Source organism: Eupeodes corollae, chromosome 2 (genome assembly GCF_945859685.1).
Source record: "Eupeodes corollae chromosome 2, idEupCoro1.1, whole genome shotgun sequence".
Lineage (NCBI taxonomy): Eukaryota > Metazoa > Arthropoda > Insecta > Diptera > Syrphidae > Eupeodes > Eupeodes corollae.
In genome coordinates, this window is record NC_079148.1 from 22638165 (window position 1) to 22657157 (window position 18993).

Genomic DNA, 18993 nt, shown 5'->3' on the forward strand with positions numbered 1-18993 from the left:
TCTTGGTCTGTTCTAGAGAGCAAAGCAGATCGCATTGAATAAACATTTTACAAATTGGTCACGTAGACACCGAAAGTTTTCAGAAGTGAAATTATGAAAAATGGAAAGTTATTCGTCGACTAAAATTATCGTTAAATAAAAAGAATCTTTATAGTTATTTGTTTCAAACAAAAAGAAATGTGTAATGTTGTTTTTTAAAATACATACATAAATTTAAAAATGTAATTTACTCTTTTTTTCTATGACAAGGATTTCTTTAAGAGCAGCAATTTACGAAAGTCATCATTTGTCTTGGACGAACCATTTGCTGCTGTTGATGAGCTTGTTGTGGTTGACAGTGATGATGGTGTTAATTGTTTTCTCACTGCATTAGGAATCAAAGACATTCGGGGTTTCTGATTGAGTTGGGCAGCAGTAATTTTTGGCTTTCTACCTGTGCTCATACCAAGAATTTTTTTCACACTTAGAGGTGGTTCTTTGCCTGCTGCGAACGGCTTTGGTGGGGGTGCAGAAATTGCAACGGATATCTGGAATTATTATTTTAAAATGAAATGAAATGTTACAATTTTTTTTAGAAACCAATTCACTTACGATGTGATCCCGAAGTTCAGTCTGATCCATTTTCATTAAAGCTGTGGACGCTGATTTCTCTTCCTCGAACTCAACATAAGCAATTCCTTTGAATTTTCCACTTCTGCAAAAAAAAATAAACAAACAAACAAAAAATCAATCATAGAATCATTTAAAAGAAAAAATTTCAAAAAAATATTTGATTTCGATTTTTTTAGTTCAAGAATTAAAATCAAGAAAGTGCCTAAGAAGATATTTTGCAGAAAAAAACGGGTGAGTTTTGTTGCATCATTTATTTAAGCTAGGTCGAGTTAATTTAAAATGAATTCGGAGGTGTTGTCGTTCGTGAATGGCCGACCTTACGCTTCGCTTAAATTGATTTCAAAACATTTAGAAAATTTCGATGGGGTAATTTTTGTATTTGTTTTGACTTTTCTGACAATCTTGTTGCATTCACGAGCATCAGTGATCCGATGACGAAGTGTATACTTGACACTTTCAATTCAAAGCTAGACACAACCTTTTAACAATGCATGATGCTTTTTTGAGAAATGTAACGGCTTCTACCCATTGTTTTACCAATTTCTGCATATGATTTAGGATATAGTTTCTTTTTTCGACGTTGTTATGGAAGAAAAACGATGGATTTGATTTACAAGTTTTTGAATGATTGTAACTAAAAATTACAAACATGGCCTAAGGATTTTCATGGTTGGGTGGGTAAGGCCACACTGCACAACACTGGCAGTGCCCTTGAGGTGGTGAATGACCGTCCGCGTCAAATTTTTAGTTTAGTTTTTAGTAAACCGGTCTGATATATGTTTTTGGCTGCTGGTGACGTTTACTTCCGGGAACAAGATCCCCCCACATCCGACGAGCTAACGCTACGCACAGCAAGCAGGCCACGTTCTCGGGAGTAGATACTCGTTCCCCTTTTCCTGGTGTTCCTCTTTCCTTTTCTAGATGTTCCTGCCACGGTATGGTAGTTTAACTGCCTCATCGACTTATCCTAATCCACGTTCCTCTCCCCTCCAATAACCAGCAACAAAATGTTATTTAGTTATTCCTTTTTTGGTCAAACTATTAAACTCGAAGAAATTTTGTACCCTTGAATCTAGGTTGCTAGTAATTGAACTTTTATTTTGTGTTAATTATAAATTAAATAATTGAGATAACTAAAAGTAGTTCATGAAATTAAATGCCTTTGATAATAAATAAACACATCAACCGAATGAAAAAAAAGCTGAACAAAACAACAGTCTTGTAAATGCTTTGAAGTATCTTAAAAGTTCGAACATCGTGCTGTTGCAATAATTAAATGCGGCGCTACACCTACCGCTTGCAAATAATCTACAGTTGTTCCCAAAATTGAGCGTACACTCAGTTAAAAGTTAGTTATTTATTACTTTTCACATTTAATATACGAATACATACAAAACATTACTTAAACAATAAACTTTATTATCTCAACATTTCATCGCACAAAATTAAGTGTACACTTTGTATTTATGGCTTTTAAATTTTGAAAATATGAAACCAATGTTCGTCGCAGAAATAATTTTCACTTCAATTTTCACTTCCTCATTTTTTGTGGAAATGGCAGAGAAAAGAAATGAAACCAACATTGCTGCAAGACAATTAATTTTAAAACTACATTAAAACAATAAATCTTTACGTAAAATTGGCGAGATCGTCGGCGTCGATACTATTCTTCGCGTTCTTCTGAAGAACGATTTTTACAGCAGAGTTGCTCGGAAAAAACCTCTTTTCCAAAATAAATAAGCGAAAACGTCTTGAGTTCGCTTAATAAACACCTCAACAAATCCCAAAGCTTCTGGAACGTTGTTTTGTTATCGGACGAGACCAAAGTTAACTTATTTGAGTCTGACGGAAAGCAAATTGTTTGGAGAATCTTTTAAAAAGTAATAAAATGCGTCTGGCAAGGGGAAGCTTGAAAGCAAAACGTCTTGGACACACTTTTTTGACATCAGGGAAATTTGTCTGATATTTTGGTATATGATTGTTTTGGTTGATAGGAAAAAAGTTATTAAGGATTTAAGTTGAAATATTCTTTTAAGAAGTGTTAAAATGCATTTGGCAAGGGTAGGCTGAAAATAAAACACATTTTTACAATCAGGAGAGTGGTTATCATTTCGACCCAAAAAGTTGATTTTCGCCCATTTTGGGGGCCGCCTGGCAAGGGGAAGGCTGAAAGCAAAACGTCTTGGACGTTTAAAAAAAAAATACCATTTTCGAACGCCCACCCCCGCCCCGGTTGAATAAAAAAACCTGATAGACGCTTGAATTTAGCATATGTACATACATACACATACATGTATGTACATATATTTTGGTTATTACTCCACTCCCAAAATTTGCTTCTGGCTCTTAGATTATTAAGCAGGGGGAGGAAATGTTATGTTATGGGGGTCAATGCTGGCAAATGGGACTGGGAACTTTTAATTTATTGACACAATCATGGACAAGTGAAAATGTTTGGACGTTCTTAAAAGAAATATTTGACAGTCTTCAAAAAAACTGAATGCATCAGCAACTATTTAAAAGGTTGTGAAGGCATGGTTGCTGTATAATGCCAGAAACCAGCTCAAGACCCCACCTCAGTCACCGGACCTCAACCACATAGAGAATTTGTGGGAACAAAATAAAGCGAAGGTTGCAGAATTGCAATCCAACCAATAAAAGTCATCGCGGAATTTTGGGAAAATTTACCCAGTCTTTTACTTAAAAATTGTTGAATCAATGCTGCGGCGACTTAAGCTGTCATTACGGCTAAAGATGGCCCTACAAAATATTAAAATTTAAATTTAACCACTAGTTAACATTTTTGTATGCTTTGAATTGCAAGTGTACCCTTAATTTTGTGCCATGCAATTGATGATTTTTTTAGTTTTTTAATTTTTATTAATTTTTGTTAATTGTTTTCTGCCTCCAACACAATGTATCGAAAACCAGTGGCAACATTGCCAAAATGCAATCAGAGAAGCCGCCTCTGATGTGATGGATTTCAAGAAGCCACCAACAAGGAACCCCTGGTTTGATGAGGAATGTCGGAAGGCAAATGCAGCCAAACAACAGGCACGCAAAGCGGTGCTGCATAAAAGGACGAGAGCTGCTCATGAGCTCTATGAGCAGAAGAGGCAAGAGGAACGCCGACTTCTTAGGAGGAAAAAGAGAGGGCATGAGAAGCGTGCGTTCGAAGATGTTGTGAGGTTTAAAAGCAGGAATGAAGTTCGAAAGTTTTATGAACAGGTTAAACGAAATTTACAGGTACATAAACCTAGAACCGAAGGCTGCATAGACGAAAGTGGAAACATCATAGTGGAACCGCAGTCAATGCTGAGGATATGGAAGGACCACTTCTGCAGACTGTATAACGGCGACGACAAACTGAATTCCGGTGTCAGGCAGGATGATCCATTTAAAACAGACGACGAAAGCCAACAATCCCGTCCTCCCGACTTAGACGAAGTAAGATAAGTTCGTTGGGAGCATGCACCAACTTATCTGTAAGATATGGTCGGAAGAAAGCATGCCCGATAAATGGAACCTCAGTATTGTTTGCCCGATCCTGAAAAAAGGAGACCCTCTAAACTGCACCAACTATAGAGGAATCAGTCTACTTAACATCGCCTATAAAATCTTCTCTGCCGTAATATGTGAACGTCTAAAGCCCATCGTCAACAACCTGATAAGTCCTTATCAGTGTGATTTTAGACCAGGAAAGTCCACAGTTGATCAAATATTCACATTACGGCAGATCCTACAAAAAAACCCCAAGAACGCCAAATCGACACCCACCATCTTTTCATCGATTTCAAGGCCGCATATGACAGCATCTACAGGGACGAGCTCTATAAAGCCATGTCTAGTTTTGGTATCCCTGCCAAACTCGTCCGTTTGTGCAAGATGACCATGGAAAATTCACGCTGAGCCATAAAAGTTGGAAAAAACTTAATAGAACCTTTTGATGTCAAAAAAGGTTTTAGACAAGGTGACGCGCTGTCATGTAATTTTTAAAACATCGTGCTTGAAAGAATAGTGCAAAACTCACACGTACATACTGTCGTGAAGAAAGCACATACAACACCGACGTCTTGGTCAAAACGTCACCATCAACGAACGTAACTTTGCGGTAGTCAAGGACTTCGTCTACCTAGGCTCCGCTGTAAACGCATAAAACAACACCAGCGCTGAGATCAAACGCAGAACAACTCTTGCTAACCGCTGTTTCTTTGGACTAAAAAAGCAATTGAGTGGTAAAGTCCTCTCTCGAGGGACCAAAGTGTTGCTATATAAGACCCTTATCATCCCCGTCCTTCTATACGGTGCAGAAGCATGGACTATGACAAAAGCGGATGAAAGCACCTTGGGTCGGTTCGAGAGAAAAGTTCTTCGTGTGATCTACGGTCCCGTATGCATCAAAGGGGAGTGGAGGAGATGATGGAACGACGAACTGTACTGGCTGTACAGCGACGTAGACTTAGCCAAAAGGGTAAAAGTCCATAGACTAAGATGGCTGGGTCACGTAGGGCGCATGGAAACCAATGCTCCGGCCCGGAAAGTCTTCGAATCCGCACCCACAGGACAGCGCAGTAGAGGAAGACCGCGGATCAGGTGGCGCGCACAAGTGAAAGGTGACCTCACCCAACTTGGAGCTCGAAACTTGAGACATCTAGCTAGGGACCGAGCTAGATGGAGAAGTTTGTTAGGTGAGGCCCTAGTTCACACAGGACTGTAGCGCCACCTTAAGTAAGTAAATAATTGTTTTTGTTGTTTTTCGATCGGAGAAATTTGTTTCTATGAATGAAAAAAAGGAACTGTAATAATTTGTATCGAAACATTTGTCTAAAAATTTGGATTTCGTTAAAATTTTAGTCTCGAATTCGTTGTCATTATTTTTATTATTTTCCAATAATGTTTCACGGCATTTTTCTGACTCAAAATATATCTATAACGTCAGGTTTTTGTGTAGTAGTTTTTTTTTATTCAAAAATATAATTCGAAAGAGTTTTCCAAACATAAATAAACGCGCAACAGCTCGTATAGAACTAGGTTCAGGTACTGACTTTACAACTTTCAACCAATTCTGTGATGCGATTGATGTCTGTTATTGAGAGGACCTACAATTTATATGCCAAGTTCGAACAGATAATTTTAGAAAGATCTTTTAATGGTTACAATTACTCTTAGAGAATTCATCAATTTCTTAGCAAGAGCGGGTACTACTCCATCTATCTTCAATATACCATTTAAAAAGTTTCATTTAGTTTAGTATATTTTGAAAACGGGCATTTTTAAATATGAGCACATAGTTTAGGTTTGGAGTTCTGGATAAGGACCAAATATTAACTCTAAAACATATTTATCAACGATAAAATTCAATGTTTTTCAAAAACTTCATATCGAGTCACATGAAGACTCGTCAAAAACCATCTCATAACTGATGAAAATTTCGAGAATCTAACCTTTTAAATGGCAATAAAACAAATCTTAATAGTGTTTGAATAGTAATAATTTCATTGACTTTAAAATCAATTTCTGAAAAACTTAAGACTCAAAAACACCAGTTTTGCCCCAAAACTAGTTTAGGGATCAATAAGATTAATGTGAACACGTTCTGTTTAGAATAAATTTGAAGGTGTACCTACAGGTGTACCACAATATCAGGACTGAAGAAAAGCGCTGATAAACACCCCAAGGCAGTGCCAGTACTAGCTCAGTAAAATTTCGCACAGTCATGTGTAAGGCTTGAACTGTACCTTTTGTTGGAGATAGAGGTCTAAGGGTCATAGGTGAAAAAGAGAGCCCTTAAAAAATCTATTAGCTCTGCATGCGATAATCACAGCTACCACGATAATCTTAGCCAATCAGACCAGTGTCAATGAGACACCGGAACTGACAAGACCCTAGGGCCCCTGTCTTTCATGTTACTCGAATATAACTTCGCTACAGTTAATGTTACTTCCAGATAGGCTCCTTACAGCCCGAAGCCTTGCCCACTTAAGGCAATAAAATCTTTATTATTTCGTTTGTGTGGCAGAAAAAAAATTAATTAGTACAATAAACATACAAACTGTGGGCCGCCGAAGAATTCAGATCATATCTACTTTTTCACCGTTAAAAAATGTAATAAGAAAACAAATTTAAATGTTAACTTACTTATGAAAGACCAGACGAACATCATGTAGTTTACCAAATGAACCGAACATTACTTCGACTTCTTCTTTTTTCGAATCTGGCGGGAGTCCTTTGACAAAAAGCTTTTTTGGCTCTAAACCATCTAAAAGAATAAACAAGAGTATATTATTACACACAAAATACAGAAAAAATGAATAATTAAAAATATTGAAGATTTAGTTGGAAGGATTCGCAACCTGTTCTTTCAAATACTAACTTAGCCAATTAAAATTACTATGTTAGTTGGTATAGATAAATAAATTTAAAAACAATATCTTACCAGAAAACTTGAACTTCTGTCTTTTCTCCTTATCCCTTAGCACACTGGATATATATATTGGTCGACCGCTAATCAATTTCCGGTCAAGTTTTATAGCTTTATCAACTTCAGTCTAAAAAAATATGTATTAATTGAATATGAAAAGAACAATATAAACCGGCTTAAAGAACACTCACCTCATCTTCTAATTCTACATAACCAAAACCTCTACTTCTACCATTTGCTGATCGAATTAAATTAATACTGGAGATTCTCAGTTCAGTCAGTTGTTCTTTGACTTCATCCTCATTCAAACTTAAGCAAAATAAAAGAACATCTCAATTTATGTAACCAAAAGTATAAAACATTAATCAAACTCACTTATAATCCAAATTACTAATAAATATTCTCAAATGATCTTTTGTCAAATCAATTTCTTGATTCTCATGCTCCTTAAATGTACCCATAGATGATTTCCTTTCTTTGAATGATGAAATATCAGTATTGGCATCGAATTCAGTGGCTGTATCAATTTTAGCCTTTTTATCTTGGATGTATTCTTGTGAGACATCACTGGCTTTTCTTTTTCTATCTTTACCTTTCTTATCGACTTTTGGTTGTTGTTTTTGTTCGAATTTCTTTGTGATGTCTTTGATAGTTCTTTGATAATTCTTTAAAAATTCATCACAATCCTTTTGACAAGAAACCATGCTCCGGATGGAGCCATTACAACGTTCAAATCGTTGCCACGCTGATATTATCACATATGGATTATCCAAATCTTGAGAATTTAAAGCTTTTCGAAAGAGTCTACAAAACAATATTTTTTGTATTTAAACGTTTTGTTTCTATGTATCAACAACTTACTTTCTTGTTGAATCTAAGTCACGTCTCATTTCTAGCTGAGAGAACTCAATCCAAAGACCACTCCTAGTGGCATTATCGGCACTTTCTGAAAAGAACAAATCATATGAATAAAAAAACAGCGCTTAAAGTGAAGTTTTTGTCACTCACCCATAACTGTCGTCCAAAGTTCCTTGCCCTTTTTGGGATCCCGCAATGGGCCATACTCTAGCCTTCCCCAAAATTGTAAAATCTCACAATTACAATCGGCCAACACTCCCCACTGCTGTCCCAAAGTATTCCAACACAAATTAAAGTTTCTCCTCAAAATCTCGCACTCCTCTTCGTCTTCGTAATCGGTCAGTCGCCTCAAATATGTTAAATACTCCAACCAAATAGCCACCGCTGGTTCGGGTGTCTGAAAACCCACCGACAAAGAACTCTCCAAAACCTCTTGTATTTCCTGACGACTCTTTTCCATTTTCTCCAGCAATTGCATTCTTTTTATATACAACTTCTCATTCCACGAACAATTGCGCAACGCTCGATTGCTCACATCGACAGCATTTTGACGGAATACAGGTAAATCTTGAAGCTCCTTTGGACGTTCATATTCATCTCGATAATCAAGAAACGAAATATATTCAAACCAACAATCAGCATTTAAACAACAATCTGCCACAAGTCGTTCGTAGAGAGTTTGAAGGATATTTTCATCAAGAAACTTATCCGATTCTTTGATGTAGCTGCGATAAATATCGGCCTTTTCCCGATATTGTTTATCGTCGACTTCAAGGAGTTTCTGTTCGTGTGGAAGTATTTTTTGTAAATGTCCTTTGGCACGGAAATATTCTTTTTCTATGGTTTCCCACTCGAGACTGCTGTAAGCGGGCGTCGCTTTGTTTTGTTCGTATGCAACTTTGAACTCGATATAAATGTCTTCCATATCGAGAAGAGGTATTTTTAATTGACGCAGGTAACTTTGAATATTTAATTGTGTTTTTTCATCCATGCTGTTTATAAGAGAAAACAAAATACAAAATAAATTTAATATCTGGAGGGGAAATGGAAATATGAGGTTGATGCTCTTGTTCTTCACTCTTTGATGGTACTATAAATACTTAAGTTTTAAGAAGTATGTGAGGAGAAGTGTAATTGTAGAAAGAAATGTAATTTGAGGGCTTCACCCAATTCTAGATATTTAGGTCACAGTGCACTTACCCCAAACAGAATAATTAATTGATTCACTTTAAAATTTAAGCTTGAAGAGGCGAGAACTCAGTTTTAAATATTGATTGTTAAGTATAATCAAGGGGATATAACAGCCTTTATTATACTGAAACAGTGTGAGTATTCCGAAAGGGAGAGAAATGCAGAGATCGCATTACAAATATTGATATCATTGGAAAAACGAGACCCAAGGCAAGAAAACAATCTTCGATTTTACTCAAGAATACAAATAAATAAAGCATCACATTAAATTCTTGGAATATTAAAGAAGACAAAGGCTGAACAAAAATTGTGGTCAAACTGATACGATTGAGGAATTAAAATGAGTGCATCACAGCCAAGCACTGAAAAAGAGTGTAGCATATACGAATAAACTCGCGGTCTTTGTTGGTCTAAGTGTTTTTTTACTAAACCTCTGAAATATTCAAAATAATAATAAGTTCCCTTAATGAAGCCTTTAATGTCAAATAGTTGGATAAGGAATATCATTTAAATTCTAAAACTAAACGTTACTAATTTGTCTCACCTCTTTTCTAAGCCTTCAACGTATTGTCTGTACAATTTAAAGAAATGATTGCCTTTCAAACAGTGCAATCCATAAGTACCCAGTATTTCATCCCAAATCTCTGTTCCACGATTAGTTTTCGATGCAAATACTGCAAATTCCAAAGCAACTTCTATACCTGTTCAATAGAAAATCTATTATACCAAAATCAATGTCAAGCTTTTGTTGCCTTACTGTAATAATCATGCAGTGCCTTATTAAAAAGTTCATCGACCTTTTGGATTTCTTCTTCGGATAGTGCAACACTAATTTCTATCCTCAAGAATTGTAACCAAAGTTCAGGAGATAAAGGATAGACCGATGCAAATAAATTGTAAGCGTTTCTGATGTTATCCAAATCATCTGTTTTGCTAATTAGAAAGTAAATACATTTTAATAGTTTAAATCTTCTTTTGATTTGGATTAAATAAAACTTACTGTGATAGTTCACACAACTTGACGTATTTATCATAAGCGTATTGGTTCTCGGCAATTTCTTTTAGAAGATTATTATATTCAATGAGATATTTGGTGGTATCATCGAGATCTGAATCATCGTCATCATCATCGTCTTGATCTTCGACTTCTTCGTTCTCGATACCATCGGGTAATGTATCTCCAATGGTATCTTCATCCATAAGAACATCATCTTCATCATCGGCCAGGGCTTGATTGCCTGGAGGTGCTCCTTCTTCGTCTGATTTGAGGAGGGCTTCCTCCTGTTTTAGATTTAAGTAATTTATATTAAATATAAATGCAAGTGTTTAATGATTTATTTTAGTTTAACCTCAGCTTCATCTATTTCATCGTATTTCTTTGTGTTAGTAGACATTTTATTTTGTTTAATATTTTATTTAATGAAACAAAAAAAAATAAAAATTATTTTACTTTACACCAAACTCCAAACCTAACCACAAATGTATTTTGAGAGGCATCAAATTGTTTGAGTGGCATTTCAACGTCAAAAAATTGAGTGGGTTTGAATTGAGTGAGAACTTGTCTATTTGAGAATTTAAATCAGGTCAGTTTATATTTCTAAGATTTCTGAGGTTTTTCTCGACGGATTAACAGAAAGACAAGAAAATGACGTACAAACACAGTTGACAATTCATTTTCACCTAGCAATGAAATAATCTTTGAATTTCTTTTCTTCATTTTTGAATTGCGTGATAGAGAATTTTAAGAAATCGAATCATAGGTCAAATGGGCAGGAGATTGATGAGGTTATCGCCACACTTAGATCCATGTAGATCTGATGTGATACTTGAAGTATTTAACCTGGCTGAAAATAAAATATAAAAACATAAAAATGTATGATAACTATGGATTTTCTTGTTTTACAGTCATTTAGAGGCATTTAAAAAACCTAAGGCTAGGCACGCACATGCAACTTTTTCGAAACCAAATAGTTTGATCGTTTGTTGGCCAAACATCGCGCACATAAGCAACTCCAAAAGCAATCAACGAAATAAACTAATACACAGGAAACATTTATTCACATTTTCTATCTCATATACACGAAACGAAATTATTTCAAATCTGTCCTATTCTTTTGCTTATGAAAGAAGAGTGTAGATATATTGTTGGAATTCAAAATTATATATTTTTTTAAATATCATAAGTCAATACAAATTTCTGGAAATGGATTTTTACAAATTGGCACAAAACAAAATACTCCCAACAAAATTGTAGCTACTAGACGACTGCGATTTTCCTTTTTTGGTTTCCTTTCGGTTAACTTTTTTTAATGAAAATAAAACATCTTTCAATTTTACTTTACTTATTTATTTTTAGTGATACAAGTTTAAAAGATCTTCAGTAATTTATTCCTTTTAACTTAATAAGATTAAGATCTCGTGGTTAACGTAAATAATTTAGGCCTACTGAATCACTTATTTCATCAATTTAACCGCCAGCACTGCCAAAGCCCATTAGAATGGTCGATAATACCGCGACCATTTGATCCCATCGCTCCCACACTATGCGCCGCATCCAAATACAAATAAGCTTTGTATTTCTTCATTAATACAATTACCTCAGGCAATCGGACAATCAAACCCTTCATACTGAAAACACCTGCCTGTTTTTGTTTCACCATTAATTGTACATTGTCGCAGAACACTGTCCAGATCTTTCATGTTTTTGTTTTCTGAATACTTTTGTTGTGGCTTCTGACAATCGAATGCCAAGTATAACCGATGCATGATTCTTTTCCCAAGTAGTTGTACTTCAGGTTCAGATATCGTGTTTCTGCTCCAGTGATCTCAAGCTCTCCGATAGATATAGCGTGATTAGAAGCTCTCGAAGGCATCGTAAAGCGTAACATAACCCTGAAAACGAATCTAATTTCAGACTGACTGTTCGTGGATTTCAAATCGATTTAAATCTTAATCTTAGATCTCGATTATTTTCTTTCGCGACTTTTGGGTCACACATCAATTGATTGATGTAGCCCAATATCATGAGCAGCTAAAATCCAAGATATGTTAGGCAGGCTGTGTGTAGAGGAACCTCTTCGAATGAAGATTTGCTCCGATTAGGATCATCATAGAATCCTCCTCTTCCTGATACTGCTGCTCCTGTGGCTGCTTTTCCGTTGCAGTGTTGTTTATGTTACTCTTTATTGTATAAATTTCCATTTCCGGTCTGGTTAATATCATTCGGATTCGACGGCGACAGCGTTTTTGTGCGCGGACTCTCGTATAAGTCTATAGTGCTCAGTTTAGAAACCAAACAGTTTCGAAACTAAAAGTTGCATGTGCGCGCCTAGCCTAATAGGTAGTTTCCTGAAATGCCTAATAGTTTTCAAGATTATTTCAAAGCTTTCCGTTTTTCATTGGGTTTTAAAAGTATCAATGTAAATGCACATATCAGTTCGTGATAACGGCATCATTGCGATATGTTTGCAGCGTCTGTAAATGTATGATCTGTGGGTGTCCGATGTGGATGATTTTCCAGCAATTGGTCTGGCTTAGCCGAATCATAAAAATTCAGTTCTCAGATTTGTGAAAGCAAAAATGAGAAATGAACGTATATGAGACATTTTGTTTATATTTCTAAAAAACGTAAATCTCTTAAATTTTTAAAATATAGATTCACCAAATGCTTGGGTGGCTACTGTGTTTGACAAACCTAATACAATGAAAATATTAACAAACTGATCCATTCAATTGCTAGTTTTTGTCTTGTACAATGACCGCGAAAACTTCATTTTATCTCTGGAATTTTAATAACTCCAAGAATTCCCAAAAACCGCACATAAATTTTGGAGTTGGAAGGATAAATTCTGGTTTAATGCTAAGATCATAATTTTTGTACAAAATTCAAGTGGTGGCTTATTAAAAAAAAAGAAGTATAATGGGAGAAACCTGACAGGTTTAACATCATTGCAACAAGGGATCTGTATTTTACTATGTTAAAAAGAAAACAAACCTAAGTCTGTGCCCATAATGTGGGTATTCCCGATTTGATGCAAAAGATTTAGTATCGTTGTAAAAATGGAAAAGTGCAAAATTATACAACACAACAATAACCAAGTATACGGAGTTTCAATTCAGTTAAGCAATAAAGTTATACCAGAAACCTATTCTAGTAGTAAAATATTAGTAAGTATTTATACTTTTATTTTTATTTTAATACCTATTGTTATGTTTTATTTATAATGCATACAATTTAAATTGAAAGAAAATACATATTATTATTCAATATTCGAGAAAATTCTTTATGGAAAATATTCTAATTGAAAAAACGGCCAACCTCTTTCACAGACGACGATGAACTGAAAAACTAGCAATAATGAGTGTACGTCGTATGTGTAATTTATATAACAGATTTTCATAGATTTATGTGTATGTATAAAGTGTATAACAGAATGTCATAGCAACAATTGAATGAATACAGGATACGTACTTAGCATAATAGTTAGCAAGATAGTATTTTAGAAATACAGTGTATGAATACATTATACTCTCCGCCTGGCCGAAAAAAAAAACTTAACTTAATTATTAAAAAAAAACTTAATATTGGAATCTAATAGGGCGTTTGGTTTGTCTTCCTGAACGTCGTGGAGTGTGGACCTCTGGATGTGGAGGTACAGTTCTAGTTACAGCTTCTGCTGATGCTTGAGGACGTGAAGTTGGAGTTTCAGTTGCAGCCTGTGTTGATGATGGTGCTTGAGATACCGGATGATGGCACACTATGACATCATGATCTGAAAATGAAACTGTCCGACGATCTTGTACGATAGGTTGTTGAGTTGGGGTCTTCTGGATTGTTGGCTTCGGAGCTGGGACATTCACGAGTCTGAGTTGGTCAATATGTCTTTTAAATATATAACCACTGTCTAATTTAACAATGTAATGTAATGAGCCCAACTTTTGCGTGATGAATCCTAGTTCCCATGCTGGTTTATTGTTTCTGTAAACTCGAACAGTTACTTGGTCACCAGTTTTGAGACTACGTATCGTACCATTTTGTGGAACAGTTGATGGTAACTCTTTAGTAGGTCTTATCGCATCTAAACGAATACGTAGCTGACGATGCAGGTACAGCTCTGCTGGACTTTTCCCAGAAGACAACGGTGTGGCTCGGAATAATTGTAGTATTTGATTTAGATGATCCGAGTTATTCTCCATCTTTTCAAGCTTTATTTTTAATGTCTGGACAAACCTTTCTGCAAGTCCATTGGTTGCAGGATGTCCTGGCGCAATGAATATCTGAGTGATGCCTCGGTCCTTGCAGTATTTATCGAATATCTGATTTTTGAAAATCGTTGCATTGTCGGATACCAAGAAATTTGGATAACCGTGAAAGGAAAATATGTCCTCTAGAAGAGACATTGTTGTGGACGTGTCCGGTGCTTTCTTAATTGCTCTGACTTCGGGCCATTTAGACTTCGCGTCAATTAATATAAAGTAGAAATTACCATTTTTGGGTCCAGCGTAGTCAATGTGAACTCTTTGAAAATTTTCCTGTGGTTCTTCCCAATGATGTGTTGGGGCTTTTGCTGGAGATTTTTGGTTCAGGGCGCAGGCTTGACATGACCGTACTACTTTTTCAATATCTCGATCAATATTGTGCCAGTAACAGTATCTTCTCGCTAGCTGTTTCATGCGAACTATGCCTGGATGTGTTACATGAAGTTCGTCCAATATTGTCTTTTGAAAAATTTTTGGGATGTATACTCGTGAATCTCGGAATAAAATGTTACCTTGAAGTGTATATTCCTGTAAATAGCTTGTTCCGGCGTTGATTTCTTTTATAATTTTTGTCAGATCAGGGTCCTTAGATGTTTCTTGTGCTATCATTTGACTAGTGACGTTGGTTGAAGATATGTAGCTGAATGAATTGTTTTGGAGCTGAAAGATTTCATCATCGATTGTAGAATGTTCTTTGGAAGTTTTACTGACCGGATTTCTTGAGAAATAATCGGCATTGACATTTCGGTCGCCGTTTCGATGAATTATTTCATAGTTAAAATTAGACAAATAACTTGCGTACCTGAGCAATCTAGCGGCTGTCATGGGTGGCAAATTACTATGATGATGGAATATTCTTGCCAGAGGTTTGTTGTCCGTGATGAGCGTAAACTTTCTACCATATAAATAAGTAAAAAGTCGGTCAAGTGCAAATACAATAGCCAAGGCCTCGCGATCAATTTGGCTATAATTCATCTCAGACTTTGAAAGGGACCTTGATACGAAACAGATCGGTTTCTCGACTCCATCGATGATATGAGAAAGAACAGCGGCTACTCCCACAGGGCTGGCATCGCAAGCAACAGTGACTGGCAGTGAAGGGTCATATGGAACAAGCGTCTGTTCGCTTCCGATCAAATGTTTAAGCTTGATGAATGCTGCTTCACATTTCGCTGACCAGAAAAAAACCGGAATCCTTACAGAGTAGCTCGCGAATCGGGGCTGTGATAGTTGAATGGTTGGGGATGAATTTACTATAGTAAGTCACTAGTCCAAGAAATTGTTTTACTTCCTTCTCATTAGTTGGTCTTCGTGCATCGAGAATAGCTTCAACTTTCTTTGGATCTTTAGCAATTGTCTTGAACGATATAAGGTAACCAAGGTACGATATCTTGGTTGCAAAAAATTTACATTTTGATCTATTTATATGCAAGTCATTGTCTTGAAGTCTCTGGAAGCATTTCAATAGATTATCTTCGCATTCTCTTAGGGATTCGCCATGTACGATGATATCGTCGAAGTATGAATCAACTCCGGTTAGGCCGTTTAAAATTTGGTCCAAGATTCGATGAAATTCACTCGGAGCTGATTTGATGCCAAAGCTTAAGCGGTTCATTTTGAATGTGCCTTTGTGCGTCGAAATTGTTTGAACCATCGCACTTACTTCATCTACTTCAATATGAAGGTATGCTTTGTATAGATCTAATTTACAGAAGTATCTTGAATTCCTGAGGTTGTTCACTATTTCGTCAATTCGGGGAATCGGGTAGTGCGCGTCTGTGAGCTGTTTGTTGACAGCAACTTTATAGTCAAAGCATAACCTAACGTTTCCATCTGGTTTTGGCACAGCTACTATGGGTGATCCCCAATCACTTTTGTCGATGGCTGTGATTATGTTGTCTTTCTCCAGCATGGAAAGCTCACGTTCGACTTTGTCACGAATAGCAAACGGTATGGTTCTTGCTTTGATGAAAACTGGCCTTGCATTACTTCTTAGCTGTAAAGAGCACTTGACACCTGGAATCTTGCCTACTGACTGCTCGAAAATTTTTGGAAATAATTTCACAAATTGGTCAACTGATTTTACCTGGAAAACATCTTGAATAATATTTTTGATTGACTGATTGATGACTTTGTCTATTTCTTGAAGGCTTATATGCAGACGCCGAATCCACGTTCGACCAATCAATGATGAAAACCCCTCCGGTACAATGAACAGTTGTTCAACAGATTCGATGTTGTTGAATTTCACTGGAACGTCGATGACTCCTAGAGGTGACACAATACCGGCGTCGTACGTTCTGAACTTCAAAGAGCATGGCTGGAGTTTGATATTCAACTTCAGCTGTTCGAATTTATTAATGGGAATCAGGGTATATCCGGAACCCGAGTCAACTTCAAACTTCACGGCTTTGTTGGCTATAAATACTTCAACTTCATATTTCTGTGTTGTTAAATTTGTGGAAAACAAATCAACGACTTCCATATGGTTGAGATTTAGATCGCTCTGATCAAAATTTGATTGGAAATCAGCGTAATCTGTGATGTTTGATACAGTTCTGGATGTTGACTGGTGATTTTTATTCTTGACAAGCGTAGATATGCACACTTTTGACACGTGCCCTTGTTTGTGACAGGAACCACATCTCAGTTTGTCAGGCGCTACCCTACAATCTGTTGACATGTGATTGTTCCTACCACATCTGATACACAGATCATCAATTCCGATTTCTCTAAAATTAACTCTGTAATTGGCATTTCTTTTGCTGGAAGTGTTTCTTCTTCTGGAATGTGTTCGTGACCCGGCTTTCTTTGAGGATTCACGTCTGGATTTTGAAATTAAGTTGATGTTCGTCTGTGCTGAATTGATTGAAGTATAAGATTGAGCAACCTCGTTGGCATTAATCTTAGCTGTCTCATAAGCTAAAGTTTTTGTTACCACTGCACTGAAATCCAAATCGGTCTCTAAAAGTTTCTCTCGAATGCTATTGTCTCTAAGTCCTCGAATAAAATGTCCTCTCAAAAACAAGTCAGTGACGGATAACCCACATGAGCAGTTCAATTGACAATCGATGGCTAGTTTTTGCAATGCAGCCACGTACTCAGAACAACTTTCGTTAGGTTGTTGAACTCTCATCAAGAGGCGATGCTGACCCACGAGAACATTAACAGAAGGTGCGAGCTTCACTTTGAGAACTTTGACAATGTCTGTATAGCTAGATTCTTCAATGGTTCTTGGTGCTAGAAAATGCTTACATTTGTCGTAGAGATTAGGTCCGATTGAATTCAAGAATGTCCTCTTCTGAATAACTGGGTCGGTTAAATTCTTCAAAGCACAAAAGTTCTCGAATCTCTCTATATATTGTAGAAAATTTTCATTATCTGGATTGAAAACCTCAAAATTCGAAGCGATAATCGTCGTTGAAATTGAACTGGAATCATGTGCAGCAGCACCAACGTTGTTTTGTAAGCTCATCATATCTCTCATAGCCTGGAGAAACTGGCTAAATTGTGCAGCGTCCATAATTCGGCTTTTATCTCGTCGCCAAAATGTTATGTTTTATTTATAATGCATACAATTTAAATTGAAAGAAAATACATATTATTATTCAATATTCGAGAAAATTCTTTATGGAAAATATTCTAATTGAAAAAACGGCCAACCTCTTTCACAGACGACGATGAACTGAAAAACTAGCAATAATGAGTGTACGTCGTATGTGTAATTTATATAACAAATTTTCATAGATTTATGTGTATGTATAAAGTGTATAACAGAATGTCATAGCAACAATTGAATGAATACAGGATACGTACTTAGCATAATAGTTAGCAAGATAGTATTTTAGAAATACAGTGTATGAATACATTATACCTATGATACCATATAACTTTATCTGCAAAATCTTCTATTAAGAATTCTGTGATATTTTCAAAGAAATGTCAAACTCATTTTGACATTTTCTTAAATGCTGCAAACAAATTAGAAAAAATGCGTTCACGGTCTACTAAAATTTAATTTGTTCGTAGAAAATGTAAGAAACAAGTGTTTCACGTTGCCATTTCATTTTACTGCAATTAAAAATTAGTCCACGAATCAAAATTCCAATAAATCATCAATATCGTCGGAAACGTATTATGAAAGATGAATATTTAAATTCGATTTAAGCAGTATTTTCATTAGCGCTACCAACGAACGACGAATGAATTACAAAATATGAGTTTATATACGTTTGAAGACATATTTCCACACAAATTCTTAACAAAACGATAGCAATATAGTTTCTATTTGATTTATGATACATACTTTTACTTTTCAATATCATATATTAATTAATTTAAGAAAACAGATTTTTTCCTCGCGAAAAAAATTGTAGTTGTTACGAACTGTCAAACTTTATTCACGTTCCACATTATCCACACTCGCAACGTTTTGTTTTGGTTCATTCGCGACGAATTGAAAACTCTCATGTGAAAGAAATGTCAAAGTCGACGAATATTCGTTCATTCGTTGGTCGTGCTCATGTGAATAGTGCTTTAGATTCAATAACTAATACTCAATCATGTCACAGCAGGGTAAACAAACAAGTCCATAGCCATTCCCTGACACTGACTCCATGAACACGCCTTTCGACTCTCGAACTGAATAGTGC

At 36.0% G+C, this 18993-nt stretch overlaps 2 protein-coding genes across 2 annotated transcripts; both read right to left on the reverse strand.

Annotated features, from left to right (window-relative positions):
* Window positions 1-147: 147 nt before the first annotated feature.
* LOC129945554 (squamous cell carcinoma antigen recognized by T-cells 3) lies at window positions 148-10571 on the reverse strand. The gene is made up of 12 exons (XM_056055366.1): window positions 10432-10571; window positions 10083-10363; window positions 9840-10015; window positions 9627-9783; window positions 8042-8883; window positions 7895-7979; window positions 7409-7837; window positions 7225-7342; window positions 7049-7160; window positions 6751-6871; window positions 592-694; window positions 148-527 (listed from the first exon to the last, which is right to left on the reverse strand). The coding sequence occupies exons 1-12, from the start codon at window positions 10474-10476 to the stop codon at window positions 240-242; spliced, it is 2757 nt and encodes a 918-aa protein (XP_055911341.1). The 5' UTR covers window positions 10477-10571; the 3' UTR covers window positions 148-239.
* Window positions 10572-13660: 3089 nt separating this feature from the next.
* On the reverse strand, window positions 13661-17864 carry LOC129944793 (uncharacterized protein K02A2.6-like). The gene is made up of 2 exons (XM_056054457.1): window positions 15630-17864; window positions 13661-15562 (listed from the first exon to the last, which is right to left on the reverse strand). The coding sequence occupies exons 1-2, from the start codon at window positions 17862-17864 to the stop codon at window positions 13661-13663; spliced, it is 4137 nt and encodes a 1378-aa protein (XP_055910432.1).
* Window positions 17865-18993: the final 1129 nt, after the last annotated feature.